We start from the raw sequence: 26,535 nt of genomic DNA, 5'->3' as shown, positions 1-26,535 counted from the left end.
AGTCAAGGGTGCAGAATGGGCCGTACGCGGAGTGCATTAAATATATAATTTTATGTCTTTCTTGTATGGGAAAGTGGAAGCAATGGATATTTTGTTGCCTTTTCTTTTTTCTGCTAAACTCAAGACGGAAGGTTAAAACAGGTCAACAAGTAACTATCTAAAAGCCGTGTTTATTTAAGACCAACGGTCAAAATGCAATTTTCTCCAAAGAAGGACTCCACGACACCAGCTCAAACCAGGGGTTACGTTTAACCATGGTTAAGGTAAAGAAAAGGTCTACAGGCGCTGCCCCTTTGGGTGCTTCCATTGAATCCGCATTTTGCAATCATCGGAAGACATGTTCTTCGGGGGAATCCTCTATAAAGGTCACGGTTTCGAAACCCAGCTCTAGCGATCCGTTCATCTATTTGCTCTCCCTTTCAGCTGCTGCTGCCCTCGAATCCACCAGAACCAGTAGGAGGTGCTGTACGGAGCTTCAATCCAGGTGATCGGGCGCTGAAGCGAAGCATATCGGGGTTCTGTTGTATTACAAGGGCTCAGGTGACCGGGGGCTGAAGAGCTTTGTCAGGGATGGCCACAGGACCCGCCAGAACGCGTGCGGATTATGATTATCTCATAAAACTATTGCTGATCGGGGACAGCGGTGAGTTGCCGCAGCCTTTTTCTGTTTCTTTTGGAGCTTTCTTTGCCGAATTTGGTGTCTTTTGTGCTAGGGTTTCGGAAAGATTTTTTTTTAACGCATTTAGTGTAAATTGTTATCGCTGAAATCTGCCGCACGGAAACGGAATTGGTAGTTGATGTAGAATTTGCCTTGAAAGTTACAAATCTAAGGGTCTGTTGAAACTTCGGAAGGAAAGACTTGGTTTTGGTTTGGGTGGATTGTGTATGAATACTTTGGAGGAAACTCGGGCTCACGGACGGGGGCCCTGTTATACGTTAAGTGCAATAAAGCCTCTAGGTGCTCCTGTACGTGCACCTGTAGGCAACCTGTTTCAAACTGGTGTACTGTTGCTGTTTCCTGTGGTTACCATTGACTACGCGCAAAGATGAGGTCATGGTGAATGAATCCGGGCATCGATCTGCTCATCATTAAGGAGCGCATTAAGGAATTATGATGTGTTTTTTGGAAATGGTTTGTTCCGAGAATAAAATCAGTTGTGTTTTGCGTTGTTGTCTGCAACGCCCAATAACTATCAGTATGCTATTTGATTAAGCTGGTCGGAGAACATAATCAAGACATATTGATAATCCCTTTCGACTGTAAGCTTATTTTATTTATGAGTGAGCACAACAGTAGCTATTTTCTGCCCTTTAATTTGCAAAAGAAGCTTTTTTTATGGGAATTTCAGTTACTGCATGAAGTGATAGCAGCGACTGCTTCCTGGAGACAAGCTTATAACCATACAACATATTTTATAATACTATTAGGGGCAATGATATGCTCAATGCCATTAGACGGTCTGCTAGGGAAATTATCATGCCTGATGACCCTGAGTTTACGCCAAGGCTTCTCTGGGGCATTGCTGGCATTTTGGGTATGAGGTGGTAGACGACTTTTGGCTTTTTTTTCTTTCCTCCAAGATGCAGGGATCAAGGTTTGTGGCTTTTCTGTCTTAAAGCTTGCTTTTTTGGTACAGGTAGAAATTCCAAGCATGCTGTTCTTGTCCCCAAGTTGCAGGGATGCTAGGTATGCGTACCTTCTAATGTAATTCTTCATGGACCCTAGAGGACTCAAAATATTGATCTTCTCATGGCTATTTGATGCCTTATCGATTCATTATGAAGCTATTTGCTTTCCAACATACTTTTGTAAGCCTGGGATAATCCACTTGATTACAAAATTTCCATGCAAATTTTGATTGACAAGGATAAATCACACACAATTGAAGGGAAATGATTTGATTAAAACAATTTTTGGATGTGGATAGATCCGTGTTGTTTGCTTGATGACTGATATGATAGATATTCAAACCTGTCAACTAACTAGGTATTATTTGTTTTTTGGTAAGTTATTTACTGTATAAAGGAGGATGGATTAGTTTTAATTTTCTTGAAAATATTAATTGTGTTTGTGGTCTGTGTGGGAAGGTCTGTAAGCTGAAACATGATAAAGGTGCATGCTTAATTGACTATATCCTTTCCGATGCTTTCCTGCATGCTCACATGTGGGGCTTTCACATCTCCCTTTGGCTACCTCTTATGCACCTGCCATCTTGGCATTGAATACTGTTTTTTCAATGACCTATACACTTTGTCATTGGGATGTTGGCAGCCTTCATTCTGAAATTTAGATGCCATTGCCGGCTTTTGGGAGCTGATCAATCTTAGAAATATCAAAGTTATGATGTTAAATACGTCTAAAAATGCCCTACCACTTTGCCATTTATGTTTGTTCAGTAGTGACCACATTGCAATTAACTTTGGCTTTTGTAATGCTAGCATATATGCTGCCTAGCTGTTATTCTATTTCCACGTCCACAAAAAAATATGATTTCTTGTTGCATGTTCATTGGGATGTTGGCAGCCTTCGTTCTGAAATTTAGATGCCATTGCCAGCTTCTGGGAGCTGATCAATCTTAGACATATCAAAGTTATGATCTTTAAATACTTCTAAATGTGCTTGTTTCGCATTCCGGATTTCTTAAAAAAAGTGAGGTATTAAAGATCTTCAATGCTTATTATTTGACATTTTCTCTTCATAATCGTGGCTGGGTCCACTACAAGATGGATGAAAGTTATCAATCATTTGTTGCCCTGACTTAAAATAGTTTCCTCTTATATTTCCTTGATTGGACAAGAGCTTTAGAAACTTTTTCATTTCTTGGTATGATTCATTCTTTTTCAGTTAATAGTAAATGCAACATTGACATATTTGTCATACTGCACAAAAACATTAATTTGGACATTATACCAACATCATTTGCAATCTGTTGAATGTCACAAAGTTCAGGAGGGTTATTTTTTCAAAACCTTGTGTATGCTCATCTGGGCACAAGTATGTACTTTATTCCATTTTACAAATTACACATGTACTAAGAGCTTTATTAGAGTAGGCATGCTTCTGCTGGATTCTACCTTGTTCTCTGGTGATACAAGTTATCCAAATTATGGCTAGATGTGTCCCAATTACCAATGATATTTAAGGGATAGAAAATAATTTATTTTACTAGTAGCCTTGAAAAATTGGTATGTGTGTTTGTGGATAAAAATGAACTGATTTGTAAGTTAACCTTATCAGGGAAAACCCGCTTAATTTATTTGACAGGCAATCTTGAAATGCATGTTCAATTACTTCAGCCATATAAAGGTCTTCTTGCTTGTATTTAAGATTCAAATGAGTTAAAGGTGTTTTTCTTTCAGACATATAGACCTCCAAGATCAGAGTAAAAAGAGATTTGTCTGGGAACAAGTATTATGCTGCAAATAATGAATCAAACATATGTGAGCATCACCTGGATGCAATGAATGCTAAGTATCCAATTCATTCTCATGAGAGATGGGTTCTTGTGAACCACTACTAATGAAACATGGTTAAATGAGTTTGACTCAAAACCTACACAATTGAATCCTGATAGTGGTATCATGACATTTGATATTCCAATATACCTTTTACAAACCTGTTTCTTTGCAAGTGAAAAAAAACAAAATAAGTAATGGTCTGAAATCTGTAATTACTCTAGTTATGTGTTAGAACCTACCTTAAATTCTTTCTGCTGTTTTTTATTCTTTTGCAGCAAGAGCATCAATTTCATCTTCTAGATTCTTTCTTTGCGTTAAGATCTCAATTGTAGGTCTTTCTCATGAGTTTTAGTTGATGGTAAAGACTGTTTGCAAGCCAGGGGACTAGGAAGCATGCCAAAGATAGTTGAAACATTTTGTATATAAATTGTTGGTGAGTTGGACTTAAAGTTTGTGAGGCATAGAAGATGTGTTAGAAGGCTGTTGTGCGTGTATGTTTGCAATTGTGGATCATTTTGTTCGTATTGGAATTCTTGCTAGCGTGTAATGTGTGGCATATTATCTTGGCAGCCGACATGATTATATAGCATGTTGATCTTTATTGACAAGCATTAATTATGGATCCTAGCGCGTGGATTAATCTATGTAATGGTTGTATTATTGTTTAAGAAGGTGTATGCCTTAGTGTGGTTAATATTTATTTATTTGTACATTGGAGAAGTCCTAGTAGGCCGACCTAATTACTTGTTTGTATCTGGTATAAAAGAAAATAATTTCTTTCATTTGTAATATGTAGAATGATTGATATTTATGCGAGCCTTGATGCTTGATTATCATACCAGAGCTAAAAGATTATTAGATGCTTTGAGAAGAGGTATTATTGGAATCTAAGATTGTTAGATGCTTTGAGAAGAGGTATGAGTGGAATCTAAGATTGTCAGATGCTTTGAGAAGAGTTAAGAGTGGAATCAAAGGAATTCTAAAGGCAAGCATTTTGTCATTCAATTAGTTCATGCATATTGGATTTGTAGATTTAGAAGGTGGTTGAGTCTTTTTAAAGGTAGATTTTATCTTCATCCTTTGGGCAGTGAGCCTTTTGTTCTCATCAACTCCTAATAGTGTTGACTCTTGAATTCTTTAACAGGGACAGTTGTACTTAATGCATTGTATCAACTCCTAATATGAATCTTTATATATTTGTACAAGATCTTGTGGGTATCGTACTCACTAGTGTTTTCCCCTCAACCATGGTTTTCCTTGAGAACAAAAATCATTCTGTTGTGGTGTTGGCTTTCTTGGTGTCGTGTATTGCTCTAGTGCTTATTGGGGACTAGTTTTATAAGTTTGAATTTTATAGTTATTAATCACTATTGATTCACCTTAGTTGTGAGGTGTGGACTTATTAACAATAGGTATCAGAGTATGAGGTCCTCTTTGAGAAGGAAGCTTAACAACTTGAGGAGATCCAAGATGGCGTACAAGAAGGAAAGTCCAAAGTTCGATGGAGATAACTATGGTAGTTGGAAGAACACGATTATTATTCACTTGGTTTGTATGGGCAATGATTTTTGGATGATTATGAAGAAGAGATTTACATGGGCTATAAATTAGAGAATGGTTTATCTTCATGTATAGATGAGGAAAAAAAAATTCCAATGTAATATAAGAGCAAGAGAAGCATTGATCAATGCATTATCAAAAGCAAAATTTGCAGAAGTGAAATTGTTGGACTCATAATATGCGATTTAGACAAAATTGGAAACATTGTATGAAGGAGACTAGTACACAAAGCAAACAAAGTTGATTGCAAGAATGTAGGAGGATGAGTCAGTTAGAGCCTATGTTCAAAGAGTTACAGGGATAAGATATATTGGTGGAAACATAATAGAAGAAGAAATTGTGCAGAAGATTCTCATATCCTTTACACCAGTCAATGAAACAAAGATTAATGCTATTGAGAAAGTGCTCTCTCTCATTTTAGGATTCAATAAGGACACATTGATTGGTAAGTTACAATCCTTTGAAACTTCTAGATTAAAAGATGCTTTCCCTAAGTTATTGTTCTCAAGGGTAAACTAATACTAACAAAGAGTGTGAGCACTAGTAGAGCTAGTGTAGAATATGCTAAGGGTTGGGTAGAGATAGAGGAAGAAGAATGGAAGCTCGAAGAACTTGTGGCTTTGGTTGCAAAGAGAGAACACTTAGGTAAGGGAAAGTATGAAGGGAAATTAACATTGATTTGTTTTTCATGTCACAAGATTGGTCACTTTGTGCATCTAAATGTCCTACTAGAGTGCCTAAGTACAGGCCTAAGCCCTGTAAGTCAAAAATTCCAAAGGAATGTTACCATGCTAGTGAAAATGAATTAGATATTAATTTTGAGGACAATTATGATGAAATAGGATTTGTTTCTATTTATAGGAAAGTCTTGTTGATGAAGAGAAAGATTTAGTTTCACATGTTGAGAAGAAATCAAAATGGATTATAGACAATGGATGTTCACATGACATGACAAGTTGCAAAGATAAGTTTGTTGAGTTGAAGTTGTATGGTGGTGGTGTTGTCAGATTTGGTGACAATCCTCCTTGCTTGATTAAGGGAAAAGTTTTTATAATTCTTGATTGTAAAATTAATATTGGTAATGTTTTGTTTGTTGATGGTCTAAATCATAATTTTCTAAATGTTGGACAACTTGTAGATGGGGGTTATCATTTGCAATTTAGAGATGAAAGATGTTTAATCAGAGATCAATTAGGCAATGTTTTCGAATTAAATCCTTCCAAGGTGAGTTGCTTTGTTGCAAAGATTGATGATAGTTGGTTATGGCATAGAAGATTTCATTATGTAAATTTTGAGAACATGGTAATGATAAGTAATTCTAATGCAATCCAAGATTTCTCTAAAATTGTAAAGCCTACTAACATGATGTGCAAAGAGTGTGTAATGGGTAAACGTACGAGGAACAATTTTCAAGGCACAACATTTTTTGATAAAGGAAAGTTGGATCAGGTACATATAGATCTATATTGTCTTACAAAGATCAAAATATTACAGAGAGATACATTATTCTAAAGTGAGTTGCTTTGTTGCAAAGATTGATGATTTGGATCAGGTACATATAGATCTATATTGTCTTACAAAGACGAAAATATTACAGTGAGAGATACTTTATTTGAAGGTGAGTTGCTTTGTTGCCAAGATTGATGATAGTTGGTTATGGCATAGAAGATTTTATTGTGTAAATTTTGAAAACATGGTAATGATCAATAATTGTAATGCAATCCAAGATTTCTCTAAACTTGTAAAGCCTACTAACATGATGTACAAAGAGTGTGTTATGGGTAAACATACGAGGAACACTTTTCAAGGCACAACATTTTTCACCAAAGGAAAGTTGGATTGGGTACATATAGATCTATATTGTCTTACAAAGATGAAAATATTATAGTAATAGATACTTTATTCTTTTTGTTGAAGATTATTTTAGGATAATGCTGTTTGGTTTTCTAAAAGAAACATTTGAACCCTTTGATAAGTTCAAGATTTGTAAAGTTGAAGTATAGAATGAATCAGGATTGAAGATAAAATGCTTTAGGTCAGACAAAGGAGGGAAATTTACATATGATAATTTAAGGCATACTGTGTAGAGCATGGCAAATTTAGAGAAACTAAAGCCCCTAGGACACTGCAATATAATGGTGTAGTAGAAAGAAGGAATAGGACAATTCTTGATAAAACAAGAAGCATGATGCTTTAAGGAAATATACCACATGTACATTGGAGATAAGTAGTAAATATTACAATATATGCCTTGAATAGAGTTTAGATAAAACATGAGACATGTAAAACTTCTTATGAGTTTTGGTTTGGTCATGTACCTTCATTTGAATACTTTGGAAATTTCGGAAGCAAATGCTACATTAGAAGAGGTGACAAGATAGGAAAGTTTGATCCTAGAAGTGATGAAGGGATATTACTTGGCTATTCCACTAAAACAAAACTTACAAATGTTATAATCTAAGAATGAAGAAGATAGTTGAGAACACAAATAGAGAAGATTGGTGAAAGGTTTCAAGTGGCAAAAAAGAACATTTGATTATGACTCAAATGAAGAAGCAAGTTATGCTAGCACAAGTTAGAATTAGAATACAGAGCAAGAGCAATTCTTTGAAATTGACAATGGGCTACAAGTGGAGATTAAAGAACCAAGGGGACCAAGGACACCGATGTATGTATCTTTAGATCATTTAGGTGATCAGATAATTGGAAATGCAAGAAGTGATGTAATGACCAGACGAAGATCGAGGAACGAGTTGTGTTTGATTTCACAAGTTGAACCTAAGAGTACAAATGAAGCATGTAAAGATGAATCATGGGTTAATGCAATGACAAAAGAGATAAATATTGAAAAGAATAAACATGGGAATTGGTTGGTAGGCCTAAAGACAAATATGTTTTAGGAACTAAGTGGGTCTTTAGGAACAAGATGAATGAGCAAGATGAGGTTGTGAGAAACAAGACAAGATTGGTATGTGAAGGTTATTTTACCAGTAAGGTATTGATTTTGAGGAAACTTTTGCTCCTTTGGCTAGAATTGAAGTAGTAAGTATGTTTTTGGCATATGCAACTAATGAGGATTTTGAAGCATATCAAATGGATGTCAAATTTGCTTTCTTGAATGGAGAATTGGAAGAGGAAATATGCATTGAGCAACCTGATGGATTTCCTTTGACAAATTCGAAAGATATGGTGTGGAAATTGTAGAAAGCACTGTATGGATTAAAGCAATCTCCAAGATCTTGGTGTGCGAGGTTAGACATGTACTTATTAAATTTTAGTTTCAAGAAAGGTAGTGCAAACAATAATTGATATTTGAGAATTAATCTTGAAGGCATTTTGATCATTGAATTATTTGTTTACAACATATTTTTTTGCGAAACTGATGAATGAACAATTTTTTTTTTGACGAAATAAAAAGCGAACTTGAGATGTCTTTGATAGGACAAATGAAATCTTTTCTTGGTTTACAAATAACTTTGAATGAGGATGGTATATTCACATCACAAGCAAAATATCTCAAGGATTTGTTAGCAAAGTTTGGAATAGAAAATTGTCAACCAGTTGGGACTTTTATGGTAATTGGATGTAAGTTAACTTTTGTTGATGATTCACTTGACACCTTTCAGAGTGGAGGATTGCAATATCTAACTCATAGTAGGCTTGACATAGCAAATGCAGATGGAATTATGGCTAGATTTTAAGTAGAACCTAAGGAATCTCATCTAAAAGTTGTAAAGAGAATTTTTAGATACGTGAAAGGGACAATGGAATATGCTCTATGGTATGATATATCTAATGATTTTACCTTGTGTGCATATACTGATGCAAATTGGGTAGGAAACATTAATGACTAGCAAATTACAAGGGGAGGAACATTCTTTCTAAGTGGGAGAGTGGTTTCATGGCTAAGTAAGAAACAAGATTGTACAACACACTTTACTTTAGAAGCAGAGTATTTTACCATTGCAAATAATTATATTGAATTAATTTGGATGAATTTTTTTTGAAGGACATTAGTATATCCTTTAATGAGCCTATTGTCATGCATTGTGATAACACAAACACTATAAATAGGTCAAAGAATCTTGTTTTACATTCAAAAGCTAAGTTCATGTCCATAAAGTATCATTTTCCGTGAGAGAAAGTGGCAGTGAAGGAAGTAAGATTGGAATATGTAAGCACAAAGGAACAAATTGAAGACATTTTCACTAAGCCTTTGTGCAAAGACACCTTTGAGCTTTTAAGGGGCATGCTTGGGGTGGTGGCCCTGCCTTGCAAGGATTAATCGATGTAGGTATGCATCAATCCAAATAAGAGCAAAACACATTCATACATTTGGATGTAATGCCTGAAAGTGCTCATAAGGTGGAGTGTCGCATTAAGAAAAGCTAAATTTGAGAGCTCTTTTGGTCAATTATGGTTAACAATTTATGTTGGCATTGATTTGCGTTTTGTGATTGTAGATTGGCTTGATCCAAGCAGTGGTTAGCTCAGAGGAATTGTATTCCTTTTGTAAGGGAAGAAATCAATTAGGAGAGATTGTTAATACAAGGGGAGAGATCATTGTTTCAAACGTTTGACATCATTTTGGCACCCTTTTCCATTGATGTGAAAGGGGGAGAGACTGATGTGAAAAACCTTCATTAGGGGAGGTATGCCCATGGGAAGTTGTCTATGTTGAGGATATTCAAAATGTTGTATTCAAGTGCTACATTTAGATTGATGTCTTTTTACCATATGTTGTTGTTAATACCAAATGTAGAGATTGTTAGCAATGGGGTATATTGTTGAGATATGGAGAGCTTGTTGTGATGGTTGACATGTTGTATTGATGATTGGTTTTGTCACTAATGCCAACATATGTATTTTGAGTGAAGGCAAACTTAGAATCTGTATGTTGCAGGCTATTGATAAATACATCACAAATAATGTTCGACAACCCTATATATGCGATCATGGTTTTGTGTTACTAAGTGTAGATCTTATGTCTAAGGTCGCAACTCTTTATGTGTTGTATTGAATGGGATTCAATTCATTTGGTAAAGATTGGTTGTAGGCTAGTGGATAGGGAACCATGCCAAAGATAGTTGCAATATTTTGGATATAACTTGTTGGTAAGCTGGATTTAAGGTTTGCAAGCATAGAAGATGTTAGAGGAGTTTGTTGTCATATTTTCGGATTTGTGGATCATTTGGTTCATGTTGGAATGCTCGCTAGTGTGTCACATGTGGTATATTATCTTGGTAGCCATCATTATGATGTAGTGAGTTGATCTTTCAAGCATTAATTATGGATCGTAGCGTGTGGATTATTCTATGTAATGGTTGTATTAGTGTTTAAGAAGGTGTGCATGCCTTATTGTGGTTCTATCTATTTATTTTGTGCATTTGGGAAGTCCTAACAGGCTGACCCAATTGCTTGTTTGTAATTGGTATAAAGGAATGTAATTTCCTTCATTTGGGATGTGTGGAGTGATTGATATGTATGTGAGCCTTAATGCTGGATTATTAGAGCAGAGCAGAAAGATTGTTAAATGCTTTGAGAGGAGGTATGAATGAAATCTATCATTCCTATTGGACTTAAAAGGAATTGTAAAGGCAAGTGTGTTGTCGTTCAGTTGGTTCATGATTATTGGATTTGTAGATCCAAAAGGTGGCTTTAACCTTCACCTTTGAGACATTAAGACTTATTGAAGGTGGATTTAACCTTCATCCTTTGGACAGTGAGCCTTTTGTTCTCATGAACTCCTAACGTGGTTGGGAATCTTCTAATAGGGGTTCAAATCCTTTGACATGGATCATCCTTTAACAGGGGCAATTGTACTAAATGCATTGTATCGACTCCTAACATGGTTATTTATATATGTCTACTGATCTAGTAGGTATCATCCCCATTGGGGTTTTCCCTTTAACTAGAGTTTTCCTTGGGAGCAAAAATCATTGTGTTATGGTGTTGGCTTTCTTGTTGTCGTGCATTGCTATATTGCTTATTGGTGATTAGTTTTATAAGTTTGAATTACATAGTTATTTTTCACACACTCTACCCGCAAAGAGATGATTGTTGAGTACTTAAGTAATCACAATTTAGATGTACGATTGATCGACATGATTATGCAACTTTCAGAGCATGTTCTTTCTAAACATTTTTTTGGAGCTCGATGGCATCTTCTTCAAGCAACTTGGGCACATCCATGTGCAATAATTTTGGTGTAGTATATTCTTACCGTTTCCTTTGGCATCTAGAAAAGTGACTCTTCTCTTAGTTTGATTGCTCTAATCTTGTCTTGGATGATGCTATGGGTATTTGGATAGTTGACAAATCTTCTTTGCCTACTTTCTTTACTTAGTATTAGAGTTTCTATCCTAAGATCAAAATTACTCTTGTTGTCCTCTTTGGTGAATCTTCTGGACATTGCTTTCTTTAAGAGAGTTCGTGTCAGAGTTTGTTGTGTTTTTGATACTAAATGTGATAAATAACCTCCTAATTAGTGTAACATCAATGCTTGGGTACGTTGGGATGTTGCGATGGGGAGACAAAGGGCCTCAATTTTGGGATGACAGGGGTATAACGGGGGTTGGGTGAAGCATCTTGTATATTATACATATAAAACTTGAAATGCTAGTTATGAATTGATGTTTCAATAAACATACCAAATTGAAATACTTGAACATAGCAAAATTGCAACACAAACGAGAACCATTGAACATTCAACATAATAACATATTACATACCTAATAGGAACATCCAAAAATAAAAATTAAAATAGAAAAAATTAAGTACCCGTCCCGATGGTGGCATTATTATGCAATGACAAACGTGGGGCTACTTTAGTACTCTAATAAGTACTCGGTGGAAGGACAACTTGGGGATCAATACTTTGAGGTTTTGGGGGAGGGTGCGAGTGCGAGTTTCATTGCTCCTAATGTCGTACATTCTGTATTATTCTTGCCATGCTCCTCAACAAAAAATAAATATTTTATTGTGAGCGAGCTCAAGAGATATCTCCTCAAAGAATCAGATCCTTTTAGTTTCTTGGAGCTTCAGAAATATTTTTATTGCAGATTGTGTGCTCATGGCTATCCTAGGAAGTTTCTTTTTTCCTGCTTCAAAAAAGTTTCTCAGCTAAATAACATAGTGCTTGTCAATCATCTTTGTGATGGTTCATATTAGAGTAAAGGGATTATTCTTGTTCTAAAGAATATTACTTCATTTTGTACTATTCTTGGCATCGTCCTTATCCAAAGACATCTTTTATTGTGAGTGAGTTCAAGAGATACCTCCTCAGAGAATCAGATCCTTTCACTTAATGCAGCTCTAGAAACAACTTTATTCCAGATTGTGCGCTTATGGCTATCCTAAGAAGTTTCTTCTTTTTGGCTTAAAAAAAGTTTCTAAGCTAACTAATGCAATGCTTCTTTTTCATCTTCTTGATTGTTCATCTGAGATAAAAATGGTTGCTCTTGTTTTGAAGTTTGATTATAGCCCTTTGACTAATGCTTTAAAGTTTAAACTTTGGGGCCAACCTAAATTATATACTTAATTGGCCATGTCAAGAAGCACCCATAGTATGTCACGTCCCTTTTTGAAGAACTTGTTGACAAAATCTAAGAAATGTGGGTTCTTTTCTTCTTCAGGGCAGGTTAACAAGTTTTTAATGCATACCACTCCATTAGAGCCGACTGTTCTTCTTTTACAAATCAATATTTCTTGCACCTTTGTTATATATATTAATGACGTGGGTCCCTTTATGGTTTGGGCCCACATTATGTTTCACACCCCTTGTGGTGTATCCCTCTTACATTGGCCAGTATACCATAGTGGTGCGTGTACACTTAAATGAGCCGCACACAAAGGGGTGCCCTTTCCTTGTCCCTTCCGCTGACCCTTCTTTGTGTGGCGCTTCATTTGCATGGTGTGGTGTTTCATGGTAGAGGCGCGAGTATTTAAACCCCTATCCATCTTCATTGTCTACATGAAGTTCTTTCCTTTTCTTGTCTCTCTAGATTTGCCCAATTGATGATGGCTTATTGTGCGAAACTAGTTCTGGTTTTTTATCTTGAAGAATTTGTAATGATTTTTTGCAGAATATAATTTTGGATTATATCTATCTTTTATTCTTATTCTTTTGGAACTTTGACTGATTCTGTAAATTTTTATCGACTTCAAATACTTGCATTGCGTCTCTTGGAAATTTCCATATTATGTTTCTTTTGTTGTAATTGGAGGAAGCATATTGCAGACATTTTCTCAAAAGAGAGCATACTTCAAATTTTAGTGTATATTGTTTGTAGACTATCTGCTCTGTAAGCTAACAATTGCACAATCATATCAATTGGTGTTTGTTTGACTCAGTTGACCCAATTCATCTCTAATGTCATTCTATTTTCATCATCTCTCCTCTGCTGCAAATCTTAGTTGTATGTTATTCTGGGAAAATAGGTGACTTGTTTCATCTTAACTGTCATGTTTATATTTGATTTATAATAGAAAATTTTGAAGTCACCATTAGAAGAATATCTCTCTATCTAATTGCCAATAAGAGTGCTCATTAGGGATTGCATGAATGGAGAAGCGGGAGTGCAGTTGAGACCAGCACAAAATAAGAAAAAACAAATAATCTTTATATTCTGCTGCAAGGAGCATCTAAATCCAATGAATGAGTTTATATTTATTACGAACTTGGGGGTGATTTTTTATGCAACTTCTAAAGAGTGTAGATGCAATTCAAAATCATGTGAAAATATGAGCTGGACTTCATCAAGCATATGTGATGTTATTCCAAAGATCATTTGCTATAGATGTAAAAGTGTTTGCAAGCTTATGAAAAGAAAGATGGGAATTTTATCCCAGAGTAAAAGACTTCCACACTATCTGCTGGAAATGGAAAACACTCAAATTATGATTACTAAAGTAAAGAATCAAGATACCTCTCTCAGGCTACTTATTTCAAAAATGAATATCTAAGAATTAGGGTTGGTCTTGGATCAACACATTTCATTCATTTTCATTATCTCTCTTCCACTTTGCCCTTCCCAGATTTCTTTACGATAATAACAGTTTGGTTCATAAACAGCAATATTCAGTAAATAACATAAACCCAATATTGAGCAAACTATATCAAACAGAAGCTTTTACTTAAACCTTAACCATACAAATGTATTGACCACTGGCAGTAACCCTATTGTTAATGTTTAATACCCCCAAATAGGGAGATAACAAAAATTCTAGAAATGTATTTGCATGTAAAAACCTCAATTACAGTACCAGATATGATTTTAGAATTAGATCTAGATTTACAAATGAAAGAAATATATTTCAGATTATTTTCCGAGTTTATAAACATACAACCACTTTTATAGCTGCCCAGAATTTTTCAGTACTGGAATATAAATTTTTAATTTTTTTGGAGCTAATATAGAGATAGATATGCAGAATTTAATGCTCAACTTGCTCAGAAGTCTGCTGCCCACGAACAGGATTAAATTATAGGGTTAATAACTTTACACATACCAAACATGCAAAGTTGTCCCTGTAATGATGGTCAAATTATAATGCCCTTAATGAGGTTTTGTACTCCTAGCATAACTATTTAAAATGGGCCTAAAATCCAGCTCCCAATTGAGGTGCTCATGTTTGTTATAAAGCAGGACAGGCCTTTCTGCTCCAAATGGTGAAAATGTCTTCCAACAACTCTCAAATATCCCTCAGATAATCACATTCCAATCTTTGGGCAAGGCCTTAATTAAATGATGATAACCAGCATCAAAATCATTGTTCCAAGGATAGTGAACAGTTCTGCCCCATATTTGAAACTAAAATCAAAACCTACGCTCTACAAAATCACCCGATTTGTCCTTTAGGACAAGTTGCCCCTCCTTTCTGGAACATGGTACCAATAAACTTGGGTGAAATAGGCAAATAATAGCCCTATCTGCCAAATGAAGAAGCCCTACTATCTGACCTTCAAATCTGTCGTAGACTTTCTGCTCTTTTCACCAATCAGTCAACAATGAAGCACAGATAGATCCCTGGCATGAAGCCTCCAATGGATGAGCTACGTTGCATTCAACTCACTGATTCACAAGAGTTTTCATCCTTGGTATGAAGCTGAAACCAAGTTGTAACAAAAAAGGAAAATTTCCACAACAAGAAATAAACTGAATGTTGCCTTCAAAATGATGATAGAAGTCCTCGTAAAGACCTTGCAGAAGCTTCTAGAGATAAAGGAAACATTTTTTTCTTACATAAGCTGGCTTCCCCAAACGAGGGAGAGTATTTAAAAAAAATTTCTTTATCTCCACATAATTTGTAAGTGTCACCTTTATTTTTTTAACTTTTTAATAAGAAGCACTATTTGCATTTAAAAAAAAAAGAGTTACTTGACGGGTCACACACACAATTGTAGCCATCTTGTTGAATTATTTTTTTAGATGGGGACATTACAGCCCTCCCTGAAGAGCACATAGAAAATACTGAAAGTGGGATGGGGGTGTCAGTATTTAATCATTAAATCACATTAAACCACAGAAACAAAGATATAGAATAGAGAGAACATGTGGAAAACATTTGTGGGTAAAAATCCAGGACACCTCAATAACTTTCATTTACGAAATGGGCACCAACCTAAATTACATAATTGAGGAGTAATTCTCCTTGAAACACCAACTTCATTCATCTGAAGCATTGACTTCGGTTTGAGCACCACTCAAATGCAAAACTCAATAAAACTTCTTAAAACTCACAACTTTTCAAACATTATTCAGAAATTACACAACCCTTCTTTTCGGCATTAAAGTTATTGATGAATATAAAGTTTGCAGCAGACTGAACCTGGGATATTCTTTCACCCTTTTTATTATCAAGTTTCCATGATGCACTAGCGGACTTAGAAACAAGAAGGCAACTCAAATGTAAAACTCAATAAACTTCTTAGAACACACACAACAGTGGAAACTTTATTCAAAGTTTACACAACCTTTTTCTTCAGCAGTAAAGGTATTGATGAATAAAAAGCTTGCAGCAGACTGAACCGGAAATATTCTTTCACCCTTTTTATTCCCCAATCTCCACAATGCGTTAGCTGACCCTCAAACAAATACTTGCAATGAACTTAGCAAATTACCAATAACAAATACAAGCTTCTAATATTTCCAAATTAATCTCCACATACAAATATTTAAATGCCTAGCTCCTTACATGTCTACCAATTACTGATACCAGCTGTCATTTGAATAATTCCCACATGGTTCGTAACAAGATCACATCATAACACTGCACAAAATAAACACCTAACCAACCTTTCCTTCAATGCCCTAGCTGCTTCGATCCCCTCAACTCTAGAACTCACGAGCTAGGCATGCACAAATCCACACCTGTCCTTGGTCTTACTCCTTCCTCACACTTCATGCCATGAACTATATGAAAATAATACTATAATGGTCATCTTAGTTTCAAGTTTTGGCCCCAATTCATGATTGTTTCATTTAGAGAAATCGTCTTGTTTCATTTAGAAACAGTCTTATACATATAACTTTTTGGCTCTATTGTAAATTGATATTTATAATAAAATGGTATTATAACAGGTCAATGGTGTTTTTTAAGTTTTGGTGATTAAAAAAAAAAATTATGGCTGCCTATTTGGAATATTTTAAATGAAAATTTGAAGTTTTGGTCGATTTTTTTTAACAAATTTGATTTTTAGATTTGTGATTTTTTGTTTGGTTGCAAGGATTTGCAGCTACAGATGTATTTTGTGCATTTTTCATTAATTTTTTTGGTACCTCTTATTGGGTTGCCATTTTCTCCAACCTCATGCCAGCTTTTATCACGAACTTGTGGAAATTCTTGTGATTTCGTCTTGCATGCGACTACATTTAAAAAAATTCAACAACATTTTTTTGGAAACCATGACCACTTGTGGCCTAGTGGTGGAGAACTTGTACTCTTGAAAGAGAGGTCACAAGTTCAAATCCCACTGGGGGGTAGGGTATGTATGCCTCGTTTGTAGCGCCAAGCGTCTCTCGAAAAAGAATACGAGGTAGTCCCATATCACTGTCACCATATGTAAACCCAAAAACTATGGCATAGTGTCGTGGACTATAAAACCCACTTACTTACTTACTTACAATCAGCTTTGTCCAATGAACGTGAATGATCTCTTGATCAAGTTTTTGTGCATTGTAGGGTTCACTAGACCTAGGCGGGTGAACCTTCGCCTCTATCCCAATCTGCTTGTTGGAGGCTTTTGTATAGCAAATTTAACTCTTCAATAATCTCTTCAAGATGGCAATGATTCTTGAAGGTTGATCAATTGTGAACACTTGTGGAGGCTTTTGTATAGCAGATTTAACTCTTCAATAATCTCTTCAAGATGGCAATGATTCTTGAAGGTTGATCAATTGTGAACACTTGTGGAGGCTTTTGTATAGCGGATTTAACTCTTCAACAATCTCTTCAAGATGGCAATGATTCTTGAAGGTTGATCAATTGTGAACGCTTGTAAACTTTATAAAAAGAATGCCTAATATATTTGAGATTGCTTTGAAAAAAAATTGTTTGTTGTGAATGTAAGTTGTACATAATATAAAATCGATTGAGATTGCTTTGGGATTACTTGATTATAATAGCTTAGTTCAACATTAGACATGTGCCTGCACTTCTCAATGGTGTTATAATTTCAAATAATTGATCTTATGTATAACTTCGCAAGACAGTTTTAATAACTCATTATCAAAGGAGACCATCACTTCGAAGGTATCTATGTGAATTACTAATTTAAATCTGATGTTACGGCTAGTCTTATGGATTTTAACCCTCTTTTGAAAGACGAGTAAAGACAATTTGAACTTTGATAACCAATCCTTCAAATTGATGTTAAAACTGAAACTGAATTCAAATTATAATAATACAAGATCTCACATTGAAGTAATCTAAAACAATAGATTTATTATAGAGAACAGATCAATAATTGATAAAACACTATAGGAATTGAATAACACCTGATCTTTATATTGAAATAAGCATAGTATGAGCAATTGGGTACAAATTGTAATGCATTCACCAGATTCGTATTCCCAAGCGACAATACCCAAAATTGATACAAAAATGTTGCAGTGATTGTGATCGTATTTCTTTGTACACAATGATCCCCTATAAATATATTAGGATTTGGTTTTGAAATGGAAGGGCGTACTGTTTCATGACAGATAGACAACTATTCTTAACTAATGACTACTAGCTTACTAATAGAAAATTGACACGTACAGTCAACAATTTTGATACAACTTTACATCGCCTTTGGAAATCCTTATGCTGATTGGTTCACATCATGGTGTTCTTTGGTAACCTTCATAATTCATTCCCATGGAGACATCTAGTCAAAATATTTAAAAGAAAAACAACCTTGGCAGAAAAGAAAACAATGTGCCATAGGTATAGCATCTTTTTGAATTCTTTTGGTATGTTCATCAGCATAAATTTGGCCGAAAACTCCATTGGGTGTCAGTGTATTTTCCAAATTGTTTTTCCGCTTGTGTAATCTTACTTTGATGTTCCTATATTGGTATAGCTTATTCTAATGTTCTATTTGTCATGACTACATGTGTTTCCCAACGATCTTGTACACTTGTGCTCAATAACCTGCTGACATTACATAACCCATTGTTCTCTTTCTCCACTTATCGACATGTCTTATTCCAATAGTTTTATTGGGTGTCAGAGTAGGTTTATCTCCTAGTAGTGTAAAACTATTCATCTCATTGCCAAGAGGTGCTCTGGTACAATTTCATTGTTTATATGATATCATGTCACCATAGCTTATACTGATAAGTCTATCGGCTATTGGAGACATGTTTATATTTTCTGGTCGACTTTGTTAGCTATTCCTATAACTATTATCGGGGAGACTTTCTTTGATGATCTTACATCCTCATTTGTGATTTCCATATGTATAATGTATATTGCTAGATCCATTGAGGGTCGGCATGACTCCAATTTCTCTCTCATAGTGTTGTGCTTATCTGATGAGTCCATCGGTGTATGTTAGCCCTATACCAACCTTCACTTGCTCATTCTGTTGTCGGTATATATCTTCCTCATGCTCATGCATTTCTGCTCTTGTTCAACTTATTGGAGTATGTTATTTTGATTGTTCTCTGACCTTGGCTTGTGTTTGTTATTGTGGTAGGTTTTTGCGATATTTGAAACTTCATTGTTGTAAACTCTAGAGAAGTCTAAGCGGCTCGATTCAAAGACCAAAATTGCTTATTCCAATGCTTGGGTTCCATGCCATTGCCTAGATGCTACTTTGATGCATTAGACTTTTAGGGCTACATCACACATAGATCCTTTGTCTTGATAACTGCTCATCATATTCAATCATGCACATGAGGAATCAATAGTAACTATTCTTATAGTAATGATATCAATCTAATTGGGCAAATATCAAAGAATATCATAAGTGTGCACAAAATTTCTAGACTTATATAAGGTAATAAAGCAAAATCAATTGCAAAATTGTGTGCTAACATACAAAATGTGGTAGAATAGATAGATTGATATAAGAATACTCTAGTGTAAAGAAATTATTATCCAAAAGTACTCGCCTGAGATGATTCTGTACCTGCAAATTGTAAAACATATACATGCCTGGAGATCCACCACTTGGTATATGTATAAACACCTATTTTGGGAAGTTTGAAATAGGAGCACCTACTTGATTGTAGATGATGCACATTATCGTATGGAGAAACTCTACTTCCTAGCATGGAATCCAGAACACTAAATTTTGCAAAAATATAGGGTTACAACATGACCTAAATCTTGAGGTATTCGACCCACTTGACGACTTGTGGCTTTTTTGTGTTGTCTTTGAGGTTTTGTGATGTCTTTAATTGGTGTTGTTTTTGAGGTATTCAGTTGTTTTTGTCTTGTGATTTGCTGACAAGTGCGTGCATTTTTTTGGAGATGCTTTTTTTTTGATGTCATTGAGGGTTTTAAATGCGCTGACCCAGTAAAGTTTCCTCCCATGCAACGACTCCTGCGATTGCTCTTGACCTTTGGTTTTTTGTTTACCATTTTTGTTAATGGCAGCAGGTTTGTTTTTAGTTCATGTGAATTATTCTCAGCACGCTTTCTTTCCTTGACATCTGTGTTGATTATACTACAACAAATGTTGAGTGCCTGCTTCCTTGATTGTTTTTTTTTTTTTTGTTATTTGGGTGTGCATTGTAAAGTTGTGCGATTAGGTTGCTGAAGGTTTATTTTGATAGGGTTTTGCAGCCTTTCTTGAATTTGAAGACCATTCAACTTGCAAGTTCAGTTTGTGTTTGTCAAATTTTTTTCGCAATTTGGGTGTGCAATGTTAGGTTGTGGCTAAGGTTATGTTAGGTTGCTTGAGGTTTATTCTACTAGGGTTTTTGCAACCTTTTTTTGCATTCAGAGACCATTCAACTTGCCCATCAGGATTCATGTTTGTCAATCTTTTTTTGAATTTAGAGACTATTCAATGTGCACATTAGGATTCATGCTTGTCAATGTTTGTAGCGCCATCAGATCGGGGCTTGCAAGCTATCATTTTTTTGCTCTACTTTCCAAGCTTGCAGTTGTGTGATTTTTTCGACGGGTTTATAATTGTTTAAAAAAAATTATGGCTAGGTTTTTTATTTATTTTCTCCTTACAAATTTTTTCACAGAAATCACGGTTTCATGTTTTTTGGGTTATAGTGCTCATTTGCAAATGTATTTGACAATTTTTTGAACAAAATCATGGTGGTTTTTTTTTTTTTTTCTGAACTAGTCAATGGGTTGGTGATTTATCCTCAAAATTTGATATCGAGAAGTTGATCTTTGGTGTCTTTGGGTAAAAGGGGGGGAAGTTTTGTTATTGAACATCAAATGGGAAGGATTGTGGCTTTCTTGGTCATATCCATAATTTCTATAGAACTAGGGAGGGTTTCAACTTTCAACAAGAAGCTCATGTTGCTTAGCATTTTGAAGAGAAAGGGGGCAACCTTCTATAATTTGCTGACAAAAAGACCTGCAGATTATTTCTTCCATAGGATAGTTTTAACGATGACCATTAACTTATTTAGGGATAGTTAAAATAATCTTGTAATGTTTCTATGATGGTTATCTTAGTCTAGTTAGTTCATTTTTTTGCTCTACTTTCAACTTTCAACAATCTTATAATGTTTCTATGATGGTTATCTTAGTCTAGTTTCTAATTTTGGCTTTAGTTCATGATTGTTTCACATAGAAGCATTGTTTTGCAATCTCTTATAAATGGAGCCTTTTATCTCTATTGTATATATCAAATTATAATAATAAAGTACGCTCATTCAATGCCAATGCGACCTTGTTATATCAATGTTAGATATTGCTGGATTCAAAAAACAACGCATTGACTATTTTCTAGATTTACCTTTCACGACTCAATTCCTCTTGCTTCCATTACATACCATAGTTCCCAAACTCGAACTTAGCGCAAACTTGGCAAGGTCGACTTGACTCACGATTGGGACTGGTCTAGGACTCAACAAAATGAAAAAAACCCTTGAAATTTAGAGATTTTAACAATTTAAAACTTATGTCATGCATGCTTTGTTATATCAGTGTTAGATATTGCTGGATTCTAAAAACAATGCATTGACCATTTTCTAGATTTACCTTTCATGATCCAATTCCTCTTGCTTTCATTACATACCATAGTTCCCAAACTCAAACTCAGTGCAAACTTGGCAAACCATAGTTCCTCAAGCTCTAGCTCAAGCCTCATCCTCAAGCTTGGCTAGAGCCTTAGCCTTAGCTTTTGAGTATCCTGTCTGCCTGCTACAAAGGCATTTAAGGTAGGTCCTAGAGGATTGTGTAGCACTAGCTCCCACATGTGAGGTGGACTCATGATCAACATCAACAGGGCATGTGTGTGTGCGTGTGTCTGCTAGAACGTGCTCTGTCCTTATTTTTCATAGCTACAACCTCAACCTCTATATCTACTTGGTGAAGGTCCTCCTTAGTGAAGAGTAGATCCGTAAGCCTCAATTAGCCACTCTGACTTTGGATAGATCTCCTCCAAAGTGATCGAAGAGGAGTTTTTGTCCATAAGGCAGAGATTGTAATGAGCAAAGACGAGATCATTCAACATCTCCATAGACAACCTATTTTGCATATTTGAGTAGATGTACTCGAACATGGATCAATTGCACTCACATCCATAAGTGCTACCTGGCTGACTCAAAATACGGATGGCAAGTTTTTGAAGATCTGGGGTTGAGGGCCCAAACATTTGGTACCGTCTATCTAAAATAAGGAAAAGAAAAACAATAGTCTCATTTACAAGTACAACATTAAGGCTAAATTACAAAGTTGAATCTAGTCTTCACTGAGGAGGACCTTGACTAGGTAGGTATAGAGGTTGAGGTTGTGGCTTTGGAAGAGGAGGATAGAGCAGGTTTTGGAAGAGGCACATGCACACGCCCTATTGATGTGGATCATGTGTCCACCTCACATGCGGGGGCTATGGCTACTCAGTCCTCTATGACCTCTACCTTAGACACCTTTGTAGCAGGTGTAGAAGATAATCAAAGACCGAGGCTACCTATGAGGATGAGAATGAGTTTTAACTTTTAAGCATATATGCTTTTTTTTTGATTAAAGTGTTACTATTTTACACTTTACACTTAATAGTTACACATACGTTTCATGGATCTTACATACATTTATGATTTGATGTCATTGGTTTTATGGATCTTACATACATTTATGATTTGAAAACATATATGATTTTATATATCTATGTCATATGATCCTATGTTTTCTATTTACTTCAGCTACAATTTACAATTTACGTAAGGGATGGATTATTGTTTATGTTCCTTATTTATGTATGTTAGCTTCTATTTGATGACGATATAGTGCTTTTAAGTTACATTCAATAAAGGGTGCATGAAATAAGTTTTCAATTGTTCAAATCTTTAATTTTCAAGGGTTTTTTCATTTTACCGAGTCCTAGCTGAGCCATGGGTCTAGTTGGCCTTGCTGAGTGCGAGTTTGGGAACAATGGTTTATACAATACCAAACATGCAAAGTTGTCCTTGAAATGATAGCCAACGAATAACATCCAAAATGAGGGTCCCAAACCTAGTGCAATGAATAATGAAGGCCCTAAAACTCAACTCCAAATTGAGGTGCTCAGGTCTGCAATAAAACCGGCTAGAGTTTTCTGCTCCATTTGCTGCCCCAAATGGTGAAAAGGCTTTCAACAACTGACAAATCTCCCTCAGATAGTCACATCTTGAATCTTAGGGAAAATCCCTAATTAAATAATTATAACTAGCATCAAAATCATTGACAACTCACAAATCTCCTTTAGATAATCACACTTGAATCTTTAGGGCAAAGCACTAATTAAATGGTTATAATTAGCATCAAAATCTTCTCTCTGAGGATGGTGAACATGTCTGCCCCAAATCTGAAAATGAAATCAAACACTTTGCTCCAGAAAATCACCCATTTTTGTTGATGAGCACAAAGATCCTTGTCACAACCTCCAATGGCTGAGCTAGGTTGTCCTCCAACTATTGAATTCACAATGGTTTGCATCCTTGGAATGAAGCTGAAACCAAGTTGAAGCCAAAAGGAAGATTTTTACAAGAAGAAATGAACTGAATGAATTAGCCTTCAAAATGAAGATAAAAGTCCTTATAATTGCCTTGAGGAAGTTTCTAGGAAAAAGGCAACATTTACGATTTTAAATAATTTGTTACTTCCGTAAGCTGACTAGCCTAAAAACATATCCAGGGACGAAGATGTTTCCATGTCCTTTTATAGTGAGGTAAGTAATTTTGGAATGCTTACAAGTCTGACACTGAGCCTTAGGATGCCTGAGAGCTTTATTATCATAGTTACATGGAGAATATGGTGCAGATACTTGGTGGTGACAATAAATGAATATGCATGAGTTAATTTTAGGATATATACATGAGTAAATGAATAAAATGTAAGGCCATATTATATAGAATTGTAGTCACCCAAAATTGCAGGTACAGGGATGGGGACGTTATCCTTGTCGAAATACTGGAGATTTTTTTAAGTGTGGTTTTATTGGTGTCCTTACACCTGCTAAGGCTTAGATACTGATGTGAATCTGTACAATGGAATCCATTGAAGAGATTGACTGCTGAAAAAGACAGAAAATAAGGGAAGTTTAAGGTTAAGAACCATGAGATATTGGTGCCTGGGCCTATTAAACTCTTATAAATAGTAGAAAGATTGCCTGGGCAATCTTTTCCATGACCTCACCTGTAATATAGAAATTGATGCCTCGGGGCCTGGCTTTTGGCTCCTTGCAATATTGCAGGAGGGCCTGTGTTTTTGTCGTTTTATAAAGTAATAGCAGACCAAAAACATGCAGGAAAATGGTCAAAGTTGTTTACATTTGAGGTACATTCTTGAACATTGTACGTTGACAAAGTGTCTCCATTCTAATTTTAATCTTGATTGTTGTAATTGGATTTGAAACATTTAATTTTTGGTCACATGAAGATTGTAGCTGCCATTTGTTAACACAATCCACACCTTGTATTCACTGAAGACAGACTGTAGCTTTTTAAGTATGATGATAAGTTTATTTTGTCTGATTATATACAGGTGTGGGTAAAAGTTGCCTCCTCCTACGCTTTTCAGATGATTCATTCACAACCAGTTTCATAACTACCATAGGGTATGACATGCAATTTGATATTTCTTTAATTCCAAGTTTCATTAGAATGGTTCAACTCTGCTAATGTTGTCCACCTTGTCAGGATTGACTTCAAGATAAGGACTATTGAGCTTGATGGTAAGCGGATCAAGTTGCAAATTTGGGATACTGCTGGTCAAGAGCGCTTTCGAACAATCACGACAGGTAGCTCTTTCATTTTCTATTTGGTTGGTTTTGTAAATTGATTGGGACCAGGAGTCTTATTTTGTTTATTTGTGTTTGGTTTTCTGATCTTGCTGAGCTGTGCAGCATACTATCGAGGTGCCATGGGCATTCTGCTAGTTTACGATGTCACTGATGAATCATCTTTCAATAGTATCCTTGTGATCAGATTGGTTCAATATCATTTTGAGTTGTAGTGGACAATTTTAATGTGCTTTTTGTGTTACGGAATGTTTTGATTTTGGAATTTGAAAAGTATTTTGTTTCTGTCAGTCTTTATTTGGCAGTGATTATTGATAGAGGATGTTTATAGATGATCAAGAAACTTTTTATATAGTAAGTCATCCTTAACTCTTCCTCTTGAGACATTCGGAATTGGATTAGGAACATTGAACAGCATGCATCTGACAATGTGAATAAGATATTAGTTGGTAACAAGGCTGATATGGATGAGAGCAAGAGAGTAAGTTGCTGATCTCATTGTGACTGGCTGAATTACCTTGGGTGTCAGTGCTGGACTTGATTGCACTGTTTGTTTTATTATGTGGCTTATTAAGTAATTTTATATGGAGATATAATTATTTTCTTAATGACTTTTTCTTGATCAATATTTCTTGGCACTATTAGGCTGTGCCAACTGCACGGGGCCAGGCACTTGCAGATGAGTTTGGCATTAAGTTTTTTGAAACTGTAAGAAAACTTCTCAATTTTTACTGCTTTTTATGGAGGCTTCAAGTGTTTGTTCATTTTATGTTTTCAAATTGGTCACAGGCATCTGATTTGGACTTGTGGCTTTAGAGCAGGGTAGACTGTCTTTTGATGAATTAATTCTAATGAAATCTTATGATTGTGTGGTTGTAGAGCGCTAAAACAAACTTAAATGTGGAACAAGTTTTCTTTACAATTGCAAGGGATATTAAACAAAGGCTCGCTGAAAGCGACTCCAAAGTCGAGGTAATTTAATTTCAGCATTTTCCAGTTTCTGGGTTGGTCTTCTATCTTTTGTAAATTGGCTAATTGAAGGTATTTTGTCGGTAAGACGTGGCATGTAACATTCTTTTATTTGCTTGCAGCCCCAGACCATCAAGATCAACAAACCAGATCCTACAAAAGGGCCAGGCAAAGCTTTAGAAAAACCAAGTTGCTGCACATCTTGAAATTGTACAAAATTATGTATTCAGCCTGTGTATAAAGTTTAAACAGTGGCTTTTAATGTCAGGGGGCTGATACAAATTAATGGGCTTAGGGATGATGGTTCTGTATCTATCATGCTGCCAATGTTTCAGCTGATGGCCGTTGTCTTGAGAAATGTGAGTGGATTATTGATTGATATATACTGGTTGCATCATGCATTGATGTAGTATTGTTATGGCATGAAGGCACACCTGAATCTGTCATCAATCACTTATTCTTTTTGTCTTCTCTTTATTATTATTTTTTCTAGATTCTTTTGAGCTGATTTACATTTCTACTAGAGTGTAAGTGTCATACCCATGTCTAGTGACACCCTAGTTAGGATCATTCATGTACATGGATGTAGTGCTTTGTGTTTTTTGTTTAGAGCACTCCAAATTAATTATGAGAACAGAATTTTACAA

The 26,535-nt window shown here is 35.5% G+C and overlaps 1 protein-coding gene across 1 annotated transcript; it reads left to right on the top strand.

Moving 5' to 3' along the window:
- Window positions 1–308: 308 nt before the first annotated feature.
- LOC149552100 (ras-related protein RABE1c) lies at window positions 309–26,535 on the top strand. Its single transcript, XM_089787571.1, has 8 exons — window positions 309–643; window positions 24,664–24,736; window positions 24,819–24,919; window positions 25,025–25,090; window positions 25,303–25,400; window positions 25,565–25,627; window positions 25,799–25,891; window positions 26,011–26,535. The coding sequence occupies exons 1-8, from the start codon at window positions 571–573 to the stop codon at window positions 26,092–26,094; spliced, it is 651 nt and encodes a 216-aa protein (XP_089643697.1). The 5' UTR covers window positions 309–570; the 3' UTR covers window positions 26,095–26,535.

This window comes from Cupressus sempervirens, chromosome 6 (genome assembly GCF_028749045.1).
Source record: "Cupressus sempervirens isolate cs-2001-9-10 chromosome 6, ASM2874904v1, whole genome shotgun sequence".
NCBI classification, from domain to species: Eukaryota; Viridiplantae; Streptophyta; class Pinopsida; order Cupressales; family Cupressaceae; genus Cupressus; species Cupressus sempervirens.
Note: the sequence above shows the minus strand (reverse complement) of the source record. Positions and strands in the feature narration are given on the sequence as shown.